At 36.1% G+C, this 19,482-nt stretch overlaps 2 protein-coding genes across 3 annotated transcripts; one reads left to right on the top strand and one right to left on the bottom strand.

Moving 5' to 3' along the window:
- Positions 1-767: 767 nt before the first annotated feature.
- SELENOP (selenoprotein P) lies at positions 768-7,199 on the top strand. Of its 2 annotated transcripts, none has more exons than XM_008502948.2 (5): positions 768-851; positions 2,306-2,509; positions 3,875-4,087; positions 4,478-4,595; positions 5,480-7,199. In XM_008502948.2, the coding sequence occupies exons 2-5, from the start codon at positions 2,319-2,321 to the stop codon at positions 6,119-6,121; spliced, it is 1,164 nt and encodes a 387-aa protein (XP_008501170.2). In that variant the 5' UTR covers positions 768-851; positions 2,306-2,318; the 3' UTR covers positions 6,122-7,199. The 2 variants fall into 2 exon arrangements, with proteins under 2 accessions (XP_008501170.2, XP_030323067.1); XM_030467207.1 differs by having other exon boundaries at positions 774-857.
- A 63-nt stretch (positions 7,200-7,262) lies between these two features.
- CCDC152 (coiled-coil domain containing 152) lies at positions 7,263-19,196 on the bottom strand. Its single transcript, XM_008502949.2, has 8 exons — positions 19,110-19,196; positions 18,058-18,163; positions 12,235-12,303; positions 11,129-11,193; positions 9,634-9,736; positions 8,834-8,961; positions 7,908-7,994; positions 7,263-7,406 (listed from the first exon to the last, which is right to left on the bottom strand). The coding sequence occupies exons 1-8, from the start codon at positions 19,194-19,196 to the stop codon at positions 7,284-7,286; spliced, it is 768 nt and encodes a 255-aa protein (XP_008501171.1). The 3' UTR covers positions 7,263-7,283.
- Between the last annotated feature and the right edge of the window lie 286 nt (positions 19,197-19,482).

Raw genomic sequence — 19,482 nt, 5'->3', positions numbered from 1 at the left:
TTTCTCCATAAACACACATAACATGTACACTGGAGGAAATCAAACTCCAAAGTGCTGTCAAAATAAAATACACCATGGCACTCAATTGTCTCACTGAACAGAGGAAGAAACAGTGTAACCTGAACGTCTAGAGGTACCTCAGGGATGATGGTGTTAAGAAAGCATTACAGAGTAATACAGAGAATTAGATGGCTATTGCCAGTTGGTAGAGTGTCTTGGCTTGCTACTTTCATTAAAATGGCTGAAGACTCCTCCTCCGCTGAACCTCCGCTGCAGGTTCTACAGAAGTAAGTTTTAAAGCTGAGTGACAGTGACATAACCAAGAGCAACTGGGCAAAAGGAGATGTGTACTGCACATGACCTCAGCCAGGGTACACCATTCTCTAAAGGCAAATACCAGATCAAGCATCGAGAGCAAAACCTGCTAGCTCAGCATTTTTGTAAATAGAGAAGAACCTTCCTTCTCTCACTGTGGTTACCACTGTGTTCAGAAAATAATGACTCTTTGCCCCACGCTCCTCCTCTGACTGTACCACTACCTCCAGCTGACTGGGGAGTCTGACAAACTGCATAATCTGCTATTCCAATCCATTACCTCACAAATACCTTGCCACTCTGCACAATACATGGTTTCCACTTGGAATTAGTTAATGGAGAAACATCTCATCTACTTTTGCTAAAGGGTTTTGCTTTGCTTGCAAGGTCACCCAGAATAAGCTCCCTGAACTTTGAACTGTGTCTGCAAAGTGAGATAAACAAGAGCCGTATAAATACCACAGCCCTTTCCCCCGCAGTGTTTTCTTCCGCAGTGGAGTTGAGCAGAGCTGCCAAGGAGGAGGGGGAAGGAAAGGGTAAGTGTGCTGGTTTTGCTATGAAAGAGCTACATGAGTTAAGATTTGGCAGAGTGTCTGCTTGCTTCTTTGCCTGAAAAGGCTGACTGTGGAAATTTCCACTGGAAACCAACTAGAAAGCTGAAATGCACAGAGCAGTGTAATGCAGAGCACAGCTCTTGCTAGGTGTCGGGGTGAGACACAGCTGTGCCTGGGTGCGGCAGAAGGCTATGAAGGCACAGAAGGATCTCAAGATGTCACAGGAGTTCCATGTGTTTATGAAGGCTACAAAGGTGGGCAGATTTCCAGATGTGAAGAAAAGAGTGAAAAAAAAAAAAATGGCCCTCTTGACATCTGTTGGACCACAGTTCAAAGTAATGCACCTAAGGTCCAGGAAAAAAACATTAGGGACAGGTAGAGTTCACAAACGGTGTTGGCTTTGTTTTTAAACATTTTATTAGAATGTTTTATTTTTCTTAAGACTATGGCAAGTTTGGTAAGATGTATATTATTTATTGGAACTTAGAAGTTCCAAAACATACTGTCTTTACTGTTAGACTTTGATGCAAACGGTGAAACTATACTATTGCACAACCTAGGACATGTTGGGGAGCCACTTTATGATTTTATGTATTTCTTAAAATGGGCATTTTCTGAACCTATTAAGCCAAAAATATTTTACTTTAATGGCATTAAAGGAAAAGATAATTACAGAATTTCTCATATGCTTTTGTTTTCATAAGTATTAAATGGAGTAAGTGTAGGTAGGAGAATTGGTAAGATTTGAGGAATCCTGAAACCAAGTTTTCATTTCCTGTTGTTGCCTAAAAATGTTTCTGGTGCCTATGTTCTTAAGAGATGGGATCCAAATACTACAGACTGACTTGTAAAATTCTTAAGTCCTTTATTATATTTCTGCCAGGTTCCATAATACTTCCTGTGTACCACAATGCGCTATTGATGCAAATACTTTTGAGTGGAATTATTCTGGAATCTGGAGTGAGCTTGTCTTGCTTCTTACTAGCATAAACTGGCTCCCCAAAACTTATGTGAAAACATAAGAAATGAGGGCACTTTAGAATCACTGGAGTGTTGAAAACAGGCAACAACAAATTAAAAATAGGAAGGAACAATGTAGTCTGATTAGTAGTCCTGAAAGAAAATTCATTTATTTTGAACACTTAATTTTCAAATGCTTACATAAACCAAAACCAAACCAGAAAACAAAAAACCGAAGAAACACATTAACAAAACCAACCAAAACAGCTCAAATGTATTTTTACAGGTGTGTTTGGTGTCCTTTCCTTTTTTTTTTTGGTTTTTTTTTTCTTCTTCCTTTGTGGTTTTTTTTTTTTTTTTTTTTTTTTTTTTTTAATAAATGGAGCCAATATCCTGCTGTGTTTTGTTATGGGAATTTAAGAGCCCGAACTTAGTTTAAACACTGATCTCATCTTGTTTATTTTTTCTCTTTTCAGATAAAACCCAGCCATGTGGGCAGGGCTGGGGCTAGTTCTGGCTCTCTGTCTCCTCCCAGCAGGAGGGGAAGAGATTCAGAACTGCAAGGAGCCCCCGGAATGGCATATTGGGGAGGAGAACCCAATGCTGAACTCCAGGGGCTCTGTGACAGTGGTGGCTCTTCTCCAGGCTAGCTGATACTTGTGCCTGCAGCAGGCTTCCAGGTAAGCATAAATCTTTTTTGCAGTTTTGGTTAAAACATGGCTGGTCAATTTTTTAATGGCATCTGAAGATAATACACGTGCCTGTCTGCAGATGCACTCAATGAACTTCAGCTTCTCCAGTGGCCACCATCCCAGCTGGCATGTGTAACCCCGTGACCAGCTTAGCTCTCAGCAGGAGTGTTCTGTGCCAGTGGCTCAGATTCTTTAACTATCAATTGCAACACAGAAGTATGATCAACTTGACATTAATGAAATGCAAACCCAAACAAAACAGTTCCTCAGGACTATGTTTCAGTTAGCAGCAGATTATTATTATAGTAAAGATGCTGAAGTACAGAAATGTCATCGTTCTCTGACATGGTTAGAACTCCTGAAACAAACACAGCTATGATCACTGATTCCTTAGGCAAGATCTACTGGGGAAAAAGCAAATTGGAATGTGCTTTTAATATGCTTTCCCAGCCCTTGTTCAGAGATCCTAGATATATAAAAAAAACAACCCAGAAAATAAGGAATATACTGGCCTTTTGAAACATAGATGAAACATTCAAGGGAACTGTGTTTATATTTTCATGCAAGACCTGAGATACTGGTGCTCTGGTTTCTAGAACCTACTTCTCTGCAATTAAATTTCATGACAGTAACAGCTGCAAGCACTTTTAAGATGATCCAGATAGGAATCGCAGACAGCCCATATCTTGGATTTATGTACTGATTGTGAAATCATTTTGATTTAGAAATTCATAGTATTGGTTTCAGAGCTTGATTTTCAAGCGCTGTAATAACACCCTAGTTTACCCCTTTAGCATGCATAACTTCATGTTATAATATGTCTTTGAGTTTTCTAAGAAGTAGATTTGAAAAAGTCATAATGGCTTTCAAGATTGTTTTATTTGACTGTACATTTTAGAAAGATTTTAAGAACCTTTTAAGTCCTAGACTGCTTCCTGAAATAGGGGTGGGGTGGGAGAAAGACTTTTTAAAGCAGCTCAGTAGGAAGGATACACATTAAAAGGGAAAAACCCCACAACATCATATAGCTAGAAAACATCTTTTTGTACTATAGAGCAAAGAGACTTTTTCTGATGGGACACGAAAGGGTAAGACCAGTAACCTGTCAGACAGGCCATGCACACACGCTGTAGCCACACTGTATCCTGGCTGTTACAGAAAGGGCCATGTTTATTAATACTCATGGCAAATGGCAAGAATATTTTCATAATGTTAGACTGTTGCTGTTAGAACTGGGAGAAAATAATATTCACTGTAATAAAAATAAGATGAAACATTCTAGTTTTGCAGAATGTGGCAAACCTTTTGATTCTATAACGATTTCTGGTCTTTCTTCCTTACATTCTCCACTAGATTGGAGGACCTGCGAGTGAAATTAGAGAATGAAGGACTGGTCAATATCTCATATGTGGTTGTCAACCATCAAGGAACTCATTCACAGAGGAAAATTCACCTACTGAAAGAAAGTGTTTCAGAATATATTACTGTTTACCAGCAAGATGAACAGGAAGCTGATGTCTGGACTATCTTAAATGGAAACAAAGATGACTTTCTCATCTATGACAGGTTTGTGTTTAGAGGCAAACATGGGAAAATATGTGGGTGTATTTGGAATAATGCTTTGTAAACATCTGTATTATTTGATTGATTTGCAAATAACCTGGTTACCTCATAAGAAGACATCAGAAACTTCTGAGTTGGACTAAGTAAAGTACTTGCCACTAAAATAGAGGCTTCAGACAGAAGAGTTACTCAGTAAGCCAGAAATTATGTTTCATGCTACTGAGTGTTGCAGTTGGGTGGGCAGATGTTTGTAAGGCAGGTCTTGGTTTTGCCTCTGGGACTGTGTGCGTGTGGGTGCACTGATGTGAGTACAATCAGGTACGATAACAAGAGATATTTAATTTTAGGTGTTTCTTTGTGTATATGTAACCAAAAAGTTCTTTCTCTCCTTAGATGTGGCCGTCTTGTGTATCATCTGGGCCTGCCCTATTCCTTCCTGTCTTTCCAATATGTAGAAGAATCTATTAAGATTGCATATTGTGAAAACAAGTGTGGAAACTGCTCTTACATGGTATTTTTTTGTTTTATTCTACCCATACACTAGGAAAGGAGACTGAAGTTGACTGGTATTTAAAAAAAAATTAATTGTCATTAATAAAAAAAGACATAATTTACACTTTTCATGCGTCTTGAGCAGAGCTTCTAAACATACTCCAAAGTGAATGAGATCTAATTTATGTTACATTATCTGAATTTCTGTAGTAAATAGAAATATAATTAATTTTCAGAAATCTGAAAGCAGTCTTGGAGGTTAATTCTATTTCTGGAGTTATATACGCTTAGCAAGCAATTAGGTGCCCTTGATTTTGGGGATGGGTAGTTACTTAAATTGGTTTGGGTTGGGCTTTTTAATCCTTGGAATCAAATTTGAGCTGGTTTGAGTTATTACTCCTTTAAGTATACATTTAAACACAGTATACAATAGTTAAGCAAATGATAACACAAGGTGACAAATTACTTTTATAAAAGATGGGTAGCTTTGATTTACATGTAACAAGATCAAAACTACTTTAAGGATGATCAGGAATTGTACATACATAGTCATCATGCAAGTCTAATGAGAAGAAGAATGTTTTAATTCCATCATACAATTTTCCAGCTCATCATAAGCCTCAAAGAGGTCAGATTCGTAATCCTAGAAAAAGAGTATTTTTTATTAGCAATTACTAGAATTGTAATTCCTAGAATTTTATATTAGGAGCCCTGCCTAGTTATCAGCAGTGCTGTAAAACAAGGTTTTCTTTCTGACACACTTGTATCCTTCTACAAGCAAAGTAGCACAAGTAATTTAAATTTGTGTTTCAGGTTCTGCAGAAATGTTAAGGTAATTCATATTTTACCACCAGCTTAATTAAATATTATGCCTTGTATTTAATGCAAGCTTCTGTTTCACAGGAACCCGATATTGATGATATATGTGAAAACATCACCAAAAAAGCAGATGAGAAGCTGGCAGAGATAGAACCCAAACCAAATGGTCAACATTTGCATCACCACAGCTTGCACAGGCGTAGACACCATCACCATCGCAAGGGCAGTCATCATTCCAGAAATGAGAACCAGCAAGCTCCTTCTGAAACTCAAAGTCATCCTCACAGCGGTCGACATCATAGAGTTTTTGGCCATAGCAGACAGGATCAGACAGGCAGTACTGCACAGGTAGAGGCTGTTCCCCCAGAAGAAAATGTAGAAATTACACAAGATAAAAAGCTATGAAAAAAGGGGAAAACCACCTGTAAAAACCAGTTAACTTGAAATTGGCAGACAGCATCAGACTCAATTTCTAGTAGCTGATGCTGCCATTGTCGACACCTTCTGTTTGAAGAGATAGGAAATTCTGTCATTTGACAGTGTCGTGGAGCACTTCCAAATTCTTGCAGGTGACACGGACAGCTGTTAGCAGAGGACATCACTGAATCTTGACAGTGACGTCTGCTCACTGCTGCCTGACAGTCACCAGCAGCAGGAGAAAGTGTATCTAGTGATACCTGACAGTGACAGGAAGAGGCACAAAACTGAGCCTGAAAAACAAACTAAGCACCTTAAAAATGTAAGGTAGTCCCTACCACCTAAATTAGTGTAGTTGGGAGAATGGAAAAATTAACAGATTCAGTGGTTTTATTGCCCTCAACTAAGAAGAGATAGGTGTGTAGAGTTAAAATACTGCAAAGATGTAGACTTGTAGAACAGTGGTCTTAGAATTACACTGACCTGTCAAATTCCATCAGTGAAAATCTTCATTTAATTGACTCCTAGTTTGTTTTTCAGTTGCACTGGGAAGGTGCCTGCATTCTTGATTAATATGTCTGTCTTTTTTCTCTTCTAACATTCTGCTTGCATTTGTGAGGACAGGAGCATAAACTATGACCTAGGGGCTCCTGTTTGATGTTTTGCAACCAAGGATAGAAGATAACCAAAACAGATATTTTAATCATTTTTTTATCAAGAAGATGGAAAGTTGTTGTTTTGGTTTTTTTTCTTTCTAACCTGGGGATACAAAATACATAAAAGAAAAGCTTACTCCTGAGCAATATGCCAAGATAACTTTTTATTTTAAATGTAAAATACAAGCAGTAATTGCATTATACTAAAGTAACAGATTTATATGCTTAACTTTTGTGGCTTATACATGGTACCAGGATCCACTAATACATATTGCTACATCTTATAAACTCCCACCAAATCAGTAAGATCATGCCTAAAGTGAGAAGCAATGTTAACAACTCCTCATGCAAAATCAGTATCATAAAAGGGAGTCGCAGAAAAAAATTAATCTTGGTTTAATGTTTATCTTTGTTTGATAAGTATTGATGAGTAAGTTGATATGCTACTTAAACCTGTATAATTTCTCTGTGTGTACCTTACCATTCCTAACCTTTGATTAACTAAGTAAAAATATAGTTGTTTGAAGGATTCCTGGGTGAAAAGAGAATATTCAAGAAAGGACAACTGCTTTGAAAGTGTATACCACAATTAATCATGGTTTAATGGGGAAATTATTGCTCCTACAAAGCTTGAAGCTTTTTATCTTGAATGCTGATTAGCAAGAAAGAATGCATGCCTTTGGAATATCTGACAAGAGCATTTTCAATAAAAAATAATCTGTATTTCTTCACGTGTTGCTTTTGCTCTCAGGTTTTGAAAGGTAACTGTTTCTGTATTGCATATTATGCACCACTGAAATACTTCACATCATGCTCTAAAATCGTCTCCGTTTGAAGGGTGGGTCTTGCCCTTTATGAAGACGCTGCTCCAAGTCCCTTATGGTGTTTCGGAGAACTGCAATTTCCTTGTTTTTCTCCTCCTGGAGATGCTGCAGCTTCTATAAATACAAGCAAAGGCTTCATAGTTAAACATCACATAGAATTATGTACCAATACAATATGCAACTGCTAAGGAGTAATATTATAGTATTTCTCCTAGTATTCTGCGTCACATAATTACACGTGACTTTCCCAGATTCTCATTTTCTGTCACGTCCCAAAGTTCCAGGCCTACAAAGACAAAAATGCACTTATTTAATTTATATCACAGTTATTTATCTGCACTGTCTTAAGTTCCTATGTTAACTACTCTGTAATAGAGCCACGTGTTGGCTTTTATTGTTGAACCCCGACTATGTGAACATCAGTGCAAAGACAGGAAATCAGTTGTCTAGAGGGTGGAAGGAAAACGTGGGAGAGAGTAAGATAGATCTGTAATGCATGAAACTCCACACCCCCATTCATCCATCCCCAAAGTTTTGTTGCAGAGCAAACCATGAAACCACAGTGAAATGCTGTCTGAAAGAGGCTGCAACAGTATTTAGTATTAAGGCACATACCCTTCGATAGATACTTTGTGGCAAGACAGAAGCATCTGAAAATGATTTTGTTGTTTTATTCTGAACTCTTGCTAGTTTAGCATTGAACTGAAAGAATTGGGAAAAGATAAAACATTAAGAACCAAGAGGAGAAAAAGTATGTTAAGTAATTGATTCATAGCCTTCGCTTATTTTCCCCTTTTAAATTGGATTTTATATTTGCAAGTAGTAATATCAAGCTTACTACTATTTAATCCTAGGACAGTGACAGTACTTAATTTATTTTAAAAAGAATGTCATTACATATTATGCTTGTTAAAAAATAATCTCAAAATATTTTAAAAAGTAAATAGTATAAATCTAGAATCATAGAATCACAGAAGTTGGAAAAGACCTCCAAGATCATCAAGTTCAGACATCAGCCCATCACCACCAGCCAACTAAAACATGTCCTCAAGTACTAGGTCCATGTGTTTCTAAGTATCTCCAGGGACAGTGACTCCACTGCTTCCCTGGGCAGCCTGTTCCCATGCCTGACCACTTTCAACAGATAAATTCTTCCTAATATCCAATCCGAACTTCCCTTAGAACAACTTTACACCAATTCCTCTTATCGTATTACTGGTTACTTGGGAGAAGAGACCAACCTCCACCTCACTATAACCTCCTTTTAGGTAGCAACAGAGAGTAATGTGGTCTCTCCTCAGCCTCTTTTTCTTTAGGCTAAGCAATCCCAAGTCCTTCAGATGTTCAATTCGTAAACAGAAGTGACTCAGGTACCATTGTAGAAGATAGCCCATGCCACTGATCTTTGCGAAGTCAATTGGTTTTTATGTTTCCCAGGTCCCATCATATATTTTCTTAAGTGGTATTTGACATTTTCACTACTCAGTGTCTTAGTTTACATGAAGCCAAACTGATCTTTAAATCCGCTTTGTAATGCATACCTCTATTTGCATTTTAACGATTTCATTCTGCTTCTCTTCATTTTGAATTTTCAGCTGTCTAGTTAGCTCTAATATTTCTAGTTCTTTTTTTTCTTTCTCTTCTCTATATTCAGCTTCTTTCACTTCAACTAGTAACATCAGATACAATTATTACAGAAGATGTTCAGGTGGAAAAATAACATCACTTCCCAAATACTAAAACTTCCTCAAACAGCAGGTTGATATTTCACTAGAAAAAATTTAAATCAAGAAAAGCATGCTTTAAAACTCTCAGAAAACTACTCTATCCCATTCCAGTAAGTCAGAGTCTCTTTAAAGAAATATCATGTTTTACAAAGAGTTGTCTGTCTTTTTTCAGTGAAGTGGATAACCAAAAAATTCTACTTTTCAAGGCTATGCCAAAAATTAATACTGAATTTTTTTCTCATTTTCGTGTTATTTATTTGTGAAAATAATGTCTCGCTCTCCTGAGCATAACTGGAACTCTTAAACAGCAGTTTAGCTTATAGTTCAAAGCAATTTTCCAGGCAACACTCAATCGAAAATTTAGTTCCCTCAGATTTTTAGGCTCAAGTTCCAGTGTCTGCTCTGCCTGTTTTGGATTTTCTGTTTATCTGTCTGCCATCTACTATTGCCTCATTGCCACTGTCTACCCTCTTGAGTGAAAATAAGACACAACTAAGCACTGTCCAATTCTAGTTTTCATGTTTCCACTATGACGTGAACTTAGCCTAGATGAAGTATTAGCTTCTACAGGTCAATGTTTCACCCCATGCTATAGCATTCAGTCTTGTACTTACATTTTTTTCTTATATCACAATTCAACTGTGCTATTTCTAATTTGCGGTCGTCCTCTTTGTTTTTCATTTCTATCAGAAGTTTTTCAATCTGATCTCTATATTCCTATGAATGTAAAAAGCTTCATTAAAATCTTGAGGTTTTTGTGCTCTTGGCCTCTGCCAAGCACAACATTCATGTAAAAATGCACAGTACTCTGTAATTCAGTACTTGCTTTATCTTTGATCCAGTAAATTCAAAATACCCAGTTACTCCCTAAACAATCTGGCTGAGGTCTGTGGATGAAGAATGTAACAGATTTCATTGTATTACAGCTATCAGTTAATACAAAATTAGAAATAGTACTTATTAGGAGAACAACAAAAGAGAGAGAATATTCCTTTCCCCAGTCCTGTTAATTATGTGACTACAGTTCTACCTCTGTGGAATTCTGACTGTAATGTTGTATAACAAATTCTACTTAAAGTATGAATTTTATTAATAATGCTTATACCAAGAATTCCACAACTTCATACTAACAGCAGCAGAAACATCAGTGATACCAGCACCAGTGATGCTGGTGGCACCAACACTCAAGCAAAGAGTTTGAGCATGCCAAGGGTAAATTTGCTCTCATTACTTACTAGAAAATTATCATGGAATTTGCTGTAGCTGCCAGTGTAGAGGTGCTTACAAAGCTCTTGTCAGAGCCTTCTGACAAGGCAGGTAGTCACTCAGCAGGGTAATGCTTGGAGGTACACAAAAAGGCAGTATTGATGGGTTGGTAATGATATATTTGTATATAGTCAAGTTAGTGCCTTCAGAAGAGCATTAGGAGGTCCACTATGCCCACACATGTAAACCATGTGTAGAGTCATAATGTTCTCCTGCCTTTCAGAAGGCATTACTTATTTATTCCCAAATTGTCAAGATAACAGCACTTTTGGTATAAAAAATTAATCTTCACTCATAGCTACTACAAACACAGGCAAATAAAAATTAGCAGTGAGATTCCTGAGCCTATACATGTAACAGACCTGCAGTCTCAACAAAGACAACTTACATCACCTGTGACTAGACCTGCTTGTGTTACATCCTTTCCAAAAATGAATGGGGCATATATAAAAAGTAGAGAGACTGTAAATGGAATTTATTATGAGACAGAGATAAAAATTAGAGCCCTATTACCTGTCTAGTATTTACTCCCAAATAAAGCTACAGAAAAAAATCAGACAGTTCTTGATTCTCTGGCAGTACAGCAGGCATTGTGATTATCAAAACCTTGATTCCACTCAAAAATGTATTGTAATGCAAGGGATTAGACTTCAGAATGTAAAATTGACATTAAAGCTAAATACAGATTTTTTTTGTTTGTTTGTTTTTTTAAACTGCTAGGAGAACAATTCTTTTTACACATGGCATGTTAGCAAAAGTGCAACAGTTTCAGTAGCAAACCTAGGAAGAGATACGAGAAAAAATAACATTCCTCTATCTGAAGAATGATCACCTGTGACATACCTGTTCACAAGTTTTTAATTTTTCTTCCAAGATGTGAATGGTCCCCTTCAGTCTATCATTTTCATCTATATAAAAAAAAAAACATGATAACATTAGAAAGTACATTTTGACAGTCTTATTATCCCAGAAGTAGAAAAAGGAAATTACTTCCTTTTTTGACTTGTTTGAACTTAAAGAAATTTTCTTGTAGACATGATAATCATCGACAGAGCTACAAAATCTCAGTCTCCATTTTTAAAGAAGAAAATTTGTATCTATAATATTTGTCTAGTATTACTGCCTTGGAGTGGGGTTTTTTTGCCTTTAGATAGTTGATGCATACAAGAAAATGTAAATGCAAAGTTCCATGGCTCAGAAAACACAGTATTTTTATCATGCCTAAAAATTTCAAATTGGAAGATGCAATTTTAAAAATACATTGGAACACAGTACCTCAAAAGGATTTTGAAAAAACCTTTTAGAAAAAGGTTTTGATTATAAAAAGTCACTTTGACTACTGAAAGCAATCCCATACTTCCAGTTTTTAGCAGTTTATTAATGTTTATGCTGATACACCTTGAACACACAATGGTTTTAAAACTAACTACATGTTGTACAGCTAAGCTGTGCTATAAAGAGACAAATTGCAAAACAGCAATGAGTAACTGTCAAGTATTTACAGCTAAATTTTACTTATTGCTAAATTTTAGCAAGTGTTTATAGATAAATTTTAATATTACACTGGAGATTAAGACTCCTTGGTATAACAAAGTGATAAAACTATTACTATGTGTTTTAATAGCTTACAGACCAGTTGAATGACACTTTCTCACTTCTTGTAAAATTGCCTGAGCTATGCTGAAATAAATTTAAAGACCAACTACTGATTAAAAAAACTCACTCATTGATGCAAAACTTCTTTTATATATGGATTCTAAGTAGGATAACAGCAACAGACATTAAGCATATAAACCACAAAAATCTGCACAAGATTGATTTTAGATATTTTTTTCCTTGGGTTTGGCTGCCAGCGAGTTTATCTCTCTGAGAAAACCAGTAAAAAAATCCAATACGTCTACTTGTTCTAAATTACATTATAATATATAGATTAACAATTTTTCTTTTACCTTTCACGTTGCACTGGTTTTCAATGGTTTGTGTTAGACCCTTTATAACATTCTGTAGAGTAGAACATTCTAAAAGAAATTAAAAATCCAGTACTATTGAATAATTTTGTCACAATTTTATACTTTGTTTTTAAACTGTTCTCAAATATTTTATAATCATCAACAAATACTACTATTGATCTTCTTCCTGTCTAGAGAAATAACTCAAATCATTATTATGTTTGTTGTTTAATTTAGGTTTTAGATTGCCAATAGCTAAAAACAATTTTATGCCATATGAACCATTTCAAAGAATTACTACATTTTTGTTTATAGCCAGAAAACAAGGATGTTGTCATTTTCTGGGCAATAGTGGAAGTTTTCCATATCAGCATTCCAGCAATTTGATGTAATTTATGACACTGAGGCTTACATTCTGACAGTGTTTTTCCAGGATTCTTTTGAACAAAGCCAACACTAACCACTCACTGCATTTTTTCTCTATGTTAATGCATACATTCATGTCTCCAAAGAAAACTTGTAGAGATTCAGAACATGCTACTACATCTCCATTACCTAATTGTAAAGGAAAATAATAATGTGTGTATGTACATACATGCAACTTTTTGTCACTTTTCATATTAGTGTTTAATAATTTTATTTAATTAATTGTATTTTTAATATTTAAACACCACATGGACTGCCTGTAATACAACTTTTGTTTTTAATGAAACACTATTTTATCTCTTATGCTCCTTGTAAGCTTATCAGTCAAGTTACAAAACATTCAAAGAATGGAAGATGGGGGACACTAAAACTGAGGTTTCTTATTCTTAAAACCTGTTTTCTATTTCCAGTACTACTGCATTTCTTCAGTGGCTTTTGATCTCCTAAGACCAAAGCTCTGTTGAAAATTCTAGATCATGTAATTAAATACTACATTACAAATAAGAGATTCACTGAGATTAATTAAGATCCTAGTTCAAAGATCCGTTTTTCCACCCAATCATTTTTATCATTGGTCTACTCTTCCATCAAGTCAGCTTTGAGTAGCTATGTAAATTAGTCAGTGGTACTCTTTCATTTCATGCTTAAAAAAACCACTAGAGGGAGCACAAACAGCACAGAAACACCGTCTATCCTTAGTTCTTGTACTGGATAAAAAGATTATGGAAAAATCCTATTGGAAGCTGAAAGCAGTAACTTAGCATGTCCATTTGTACTAGCTAGTTCTACTACAAATTTCTCCTATTTGAAAATGTAGGTAAATAATCAGAAATTCTTATAATTCATGCACACATTAGAAAGATCTCTATGCTTTTGAGTAAACAATAGGATGGTGGATAGTCTTACAATGAATTACAGCTACTTAAGTCCAAGCTACTCTTTTTCCATGTTTAATATCTATAATTTATTGCAGCTTCTTCCATCTGCATTTATAATTGAAACTACTGTGTTTTTTAATAGGGTAATTATATCAACCACTTTTTCCTTTAATATCTTTGAAACACAAACTTCACAAACATGCCATCCTGCAGATGTTAAATAGATCCACTGTAAAGTGTTACATAGGCAATAATGTGATTGTTTTCTTTTTAAAGCTACAGCAGATTTTAGTTCAGAATTGCATCACGACAGGAATCCATTTAGTTACCATAAAAAAAGTTTAGGACCAGAAAATAACAATGTCAGATTTGTGTCTGTTTGAAAGGCATCTTTGATCATTTACACTAAGTAAAAAGCAAGGTCCTGAATCTCACTTTTGTTTAACTAAGAACATATAAAGACAAAACAAAGCTCCTTCATCACCTCTGAGAACATATATATGCTCGCTCAATTGCTCATCTTTTTCCACCTTATCTTTGGTTCAAGTGTTTCACTCTCCACTCTCCCCTCTCCCTTGAGTTTTAGACATTTTCTTTCTTCCTTTCAGAATTCCTAGTCTTCTTTTACCTTAAATAGTTCTGCAGAGAGAATTCTGGCTATCAAGGAGCCCTCAGATTCTCATTTGCTGATTTCCTGAGGTGCAAAATGCTATTCCCATGTTTGTTTCTCAAACCAACAAAGATGTCTTCAGCCAGGGTAAAATTTCACTTCCTCTAGTTCATCACCACAAGTAGCCACAAAACCTTTAGCCACAAAACAGCCTTTCCTTCCACAGTGCTCCTTCTGTCTGCTCTGCTATAACCAGCATGTTTATTAGGAATCATATGTAACCCATTCACCAGCATGTGGTCTTTCATGTCTCTTTTTGAGCTGTTCTGTGAATTCTTTGTGGTCTACTACTGAGCCTTACCTTATAAGGCTGAGTTGTTCAACTATCCTGTAAATTCATTTCCTTTTGTTTTAATTTGGTAATAGGATGAACTTGAGAATGATCTCCAACTTGCGAATGTACATACATTAAGACTGTATGTTGGCACTCTTCATCAACAAATTAGCACAGCAGTCCAAACCTACCAATTTCAGTTGCCTTTGGACCAACACTTCAAATGATATTTTCAGGAAATGAGGCTGAGCTGGGATTTGGGAAACAGCTTGGGACATGAGGCTAGGAGAACTATTTTTTTCTAGGACACAGTTGGCAATATCACTGTATAAAAGCCTTTCTCACAACTACAGTCTGTTAGCATAACTATTGCCAGAGAAATAAAAGAAACATCAACGCTACATTTGGTTCCTTGTGACTTCTCCAGTTCTGTACAGGATCCCTCTATAATGCCGCCAATAATAAACCATGGTTTTCTAATTCCATTGTTCTTTGACTTTCAAAAAGGTACGACAAAGAATGGAAGTATAAGAACACGTTATTGCTCTGAATACACAGTATGCCACTACCTCTTCTGAAGGGTCAAAGTTGCAGGTAAAATTGATAAAGGTGCAAAGACCATTTCAATCTATTTCAAAAAGAAAAAGCAAAATGTTTTAGAAACACTATAAACTTACTAAAATTTATAATCACTGCACTAACTTTAATGTCCTTTTGAAATACTTTTAACTTTACAGTGACTGCTGAGCTCTAGGCACACAGAAACTGCATAACTGAAGGTTCCTCTGGATCTACAGCAGATTATGGCAATCTGCTGTTCAATGTGTTTTGTGAATCTCTTGCTTTCGGATCACCATTAATTAATATCGTTCAAAAACATAAACTTATATGCACTTCATTACATGATACTCGAAGTGTTTACCTTCTTGTTAACCACGTTAACCAAACAGAACAGTCATGATAACTGTCTTAATTTCTAAATATAGTCTATCCCTCTGGCATATCTCATTTACGTTTTACTTCCTTACCATCAACTAGTTTTCAGAACCACCTCTTTCATGTCCCATGTTGTTCCAAGTTCCTGCTTTTCACTCTTTTTCATTACTGCTATTAACAGCTCTGCAATCTCTCTTACTCATCCACCAGAATCCTTGTCTTCCAACTTTTCTGTTTCCTATTTGTATCCATACTAATTTGCACAACTACTATGGCTTAAATGTTATTGAGATTTGTTTTTCCCTGACTATCCCTGCTGCTAAAACTTTAGCTCATAAGTTCTGCTGATTGCTCTGGGATTTTTACTTGGGCTTCTGCCATTCACATTTTTTTCATCATGTATTTCAAAACAGCTTCAGAGTTTGCTCTCTTAAGTTATATCAACATAACTATCTGTTTAAATCATTTCACTGTTATCAAAGTGAGGTGCTACAAAGTTCAAATCCCTCTTCTGACTTCCATCTGTTTTCAGCTACTCTACTTCCACAGTCCTTGTTGCAGTCATCCCAGCTGCTCTGATTTCCTGAATTGTCTCCTTCACTTTCTCTGCTACCTTTTACCCTACAGGTTTCATGGTAAAAATAATTTATTCTTTTTTGTCCACCTTTCTTCTCCCTTTCTAAAATACTTTTGTATAAACCCCTTCCTGTTTTTATCAATAATGACACTTCTTGATCTGTTTCTTAATGACAGTCCTGCATTGTCTTTTGTCCTTGATAAACACATGGCTTTAATGAGTCAGACCAGAGTTCTGTCCAGTTTACTATCCCACTTCACAATGCCCAGTAGAAAAAACTTCAGGAAAGAAGAAAAAAAAGCTGGATAAACACCATCCTTAATATATCCTCACAGTATCCAAAACACAAAAATGAGGGTATTGTCTGAATGAGAGGTACTGTCTTTGTGCTTAACAAATTTGATCAGTTTAGTGACATGAATTTTTCTACTATTTTTGGACTAATCTATACTTCTGTTATTCACAAGCTTCTGTGGAACTCATTTAACAACTCTGTAATATACGGAAAAGTTTCTCCTTTCATTTGCATTAAATCAGTCAGCAAGTTTGATTTCCATTTAGTTCCCTTATTACACTGAACAGTGAATACTCATTTCCTAGTCACTTTCTCTATGCCATTCAGTTTTACAGCTATGACTCGTAACAGTTCTACTCTTTCTCTTCAGGCTGAGAAGTTTGCAGCCATTTTAAGTCTTTCTTCAGATGTTCCAAAATTGTGACCAAACCTGTGAAGGCCCTAAGTGCATTCCTCCCCACCCATGTCTTGGGTGATAGCTGAGCTTAAGGCCCACCTAGATGGGTGGACAGCCAGTGACCTTGAAAAGAGATGTCTGAAGAAAGCAGGAAGAAGACAGAAATGTCTGCCCTTCCTTCACTTGGGAACTGCTTTTAAGCTCAGGCATTTGCCTTTGGCCTACATTGAGCAGCTGTGTTGCAGCCACAACCCATATATCCACAGACCCTGCTTATGGCCTAGGGAACGACTTCCAGATGGATTTCAGACCTGAATTGTCACTAGGAACCTGCTAGTGATCAATAGATCTTGTCTGGTGCTTGTAACTGTTTCTGACCCTGATCCTGACTCCTATCCTGACTTTGGACCTCATATTTTTTTGGTAATGTGGACTTCTGGTTGGCCCTGACAGCCCTCACTGGGCCAGCCCTGCATGGTTACAGTGGAAGCAAGTCTCAGCTGTTGGGGCCCCTCTTTCTGTGGGCCTTGTTACATCACTGGTTCCTGACTCCCTGTCCTTTGCTCCTCCCTGGCAATACCAAATCTCTGTTATATTTTGTAGTCCTGGTATGTCCATATTGATCAGAAGGGGAGGATCCAAATATTACATAAAAATCACAGACTTCACAGGGACATGTTTGTTTCACTACTTCTTCCATAATCATGCCTATCACTGTGTTTGCTTCTTTGATCACTGATTTATATCAGACAACTGTCCAAAAAGACACCAAATTCTGTTTTCTGAGAAGCAGCTAACTATGGATTACCATAAATTACAGGTTAGCACTCAAGTAAAACTCCTGATGTTAGTTGGCTTAAAAATGCTGGCTTTGTAAACTGCAGCAGCTCACTAGAAGCTCAACTGGTCTATATGGATAGGTAAGGTAAACATTGAGGCACAAGAATATCATCAGGTGACCAAGATCCTCTCCCTGTTTTCCTGCCCACACACTGTTTCATTAGAAAAGGAGATAATACAATCAAAAGAAAAAAGATGAAGAAGAAAAGAATTAAAGAAAATACAAAAGGAAAGATATTCTTTCATGCTTTTATGCATGCATTCAAAAATATCTTAAAATGTATTGATATTTACATCAACTGGAAAGCAGTTACTTTAACGCAGTTCTCAAGGTACGTTTGTGGATTAAAGTTATCTAGTTTATGGAATGGATTCCATTACATGACCCAAGATTAAGCATTACTGTTTTTCACACAGTATCTTAGATCCTTGCTTTTTTTGTATTTCATATGACTAAAAACAATGGAAGTATTTCTCAAAGCTTCCTGAATGTATGCAAAATCCATACCATCCTTAAAAAATTTATTTACCTTCTTTTACTGATTCCTCCTTTGATTGGCTTAATGTTAATAACCTGTTATATTTTTCCAACTGAAGAACCAGTAGGTTGTTTGCTTCATTAATTTCTGATATTTTCTAGAAAATTGCGAAAATACTGGTTACATTAAAATATTTTTATTTACATTTTAAATCTTGAGTTTTAAATTAATATAAGATCTAACAATTTTCCAACACTGCACTCAGCAATTTGTGCTATTTGTCATTCTGGAAATTTTGCTATAGAGAATGATAGACTGGAGTCTGTTCTATTGAGTTTACCCAGCAGAACTAAGAACTCTGACTTACACCACTAGTTATAAACTGGTTTCCTCTCAGCTCTGTAGTCCACAGTCTGATCAGTCCTCAGCTAGGTTCTTCCTCCTGCTCTGCATATGAGGATGCCAATGCCTTTGCTGAGCACCAATGTATGGAACAAATGACAGCAGGAACTGATATGTTTTTCACATGAAAAATGCAAAACTTATTTCAGGTGCCCCTTTTATATTATCTCTAGTATTTATTTACTGATCAGTAAATAACCAGAGAGCTGTGTAATGTGGGTCTAACAAGAAACACAAGACTGATTTTCCTCAGGGATTCAATCTTTTAAGAACTAAAATATACATAAAACAGAGCCCAATGACTATAGAATTTAAGAACTGATGCTCCTGCTATGGCAATGACATTTTTTCTAAAACAAGAACTCATTTCTGAAGGGACAGTCCACAAAACCCGTGTTAATTTGCTGTCTCCAAGGGCAGCTTCTGATACAAAGGAACATTACCACGCTTTTTCTGAGAAGCCAAAATTGCCTCAGGACCATTAGAATTCTAGGACAGAAACAAAGGATTCTCGTACTACACGTAAGTCACTCATATCACTGAGATAAGAGTCAATACAAAAACCTTCCAAATCAAGTTGGTATTATAAGGCATATTAATAAACTGGTAAAATTTCAAGAAAGTTTCATTGGAAAAGCTTCTTAAAATGCACAAAATATTTATAAATAGCACTATCAACATCTTTTACGTTCTTCACTTACCTTTTCTATTTCAGAGAAGTTATCTAAAAGTTTATCAAGGTTCACTACACTGATCTTCTTCATGGTTTCTTCATGGCTGTGATTCATTTATTTCTGGATCACATAATCCAGAGACCATCGTATATATAAAAAACAGACATATGAATTAACACATCTCTCAGTCATACTTTGTCAAAAGTTTTCATATGCACAATATAAGCAAAGAACACTTTTTCTTTTTTTTTTTTTCAATTAAAATGATTCTTGCCTGTGAAGCTAAATGCCAGCCAACCTAAGAACTTTCAGTTCTATGAAATAATGCAATTCAGAAAGCTCAAGCAAAATCCATCAAATATTTAGATGATACGGGTGAGTTTGGTTGTGTGGGTTTTTT

This window comes from Calypte anna, chromosome Z (genome assembly GCF_003957555.1).
Source record: "Calypte anna isolate BGI_N300 chromosome Z, bCalAnn1_v1.p, whole genome shotgun sequence".
Classification (NCBI taxonomy): Eukaryota; Metazoa; Chordata; class Aves; order Apodiformes; family Trochilidae; genus Calypte; species Calypte anna.
This window is presented reverse-complemented; position numbering and strand designations above follow the sequence as displayed.

Bases quoted from the DNA above. Each gene is read 5' to 3' on its own strand.
- CCDC152 (XM_008502949.2), bottom strand. From the start codon at position 19,196: ATGAATCACAGCCATGAAGAAACCATGAAGAAGATCAGTGTAGTGAAC. The intron at 11,194-12,234 runs GTAAAAGAAAAA...TTTTTTATATAG, and splicing joins AAACCAGTGCAACGTGAAAG to ATGAAAATGATAGACTGAAG. The intron at 8,962-9,633 runs GTAAGTACAAGA...TGATGTTACTAG, and splicing joins TTGTGATATAAGAAAAAAAT to TTGAAGTGAAAGAAGCTGAA.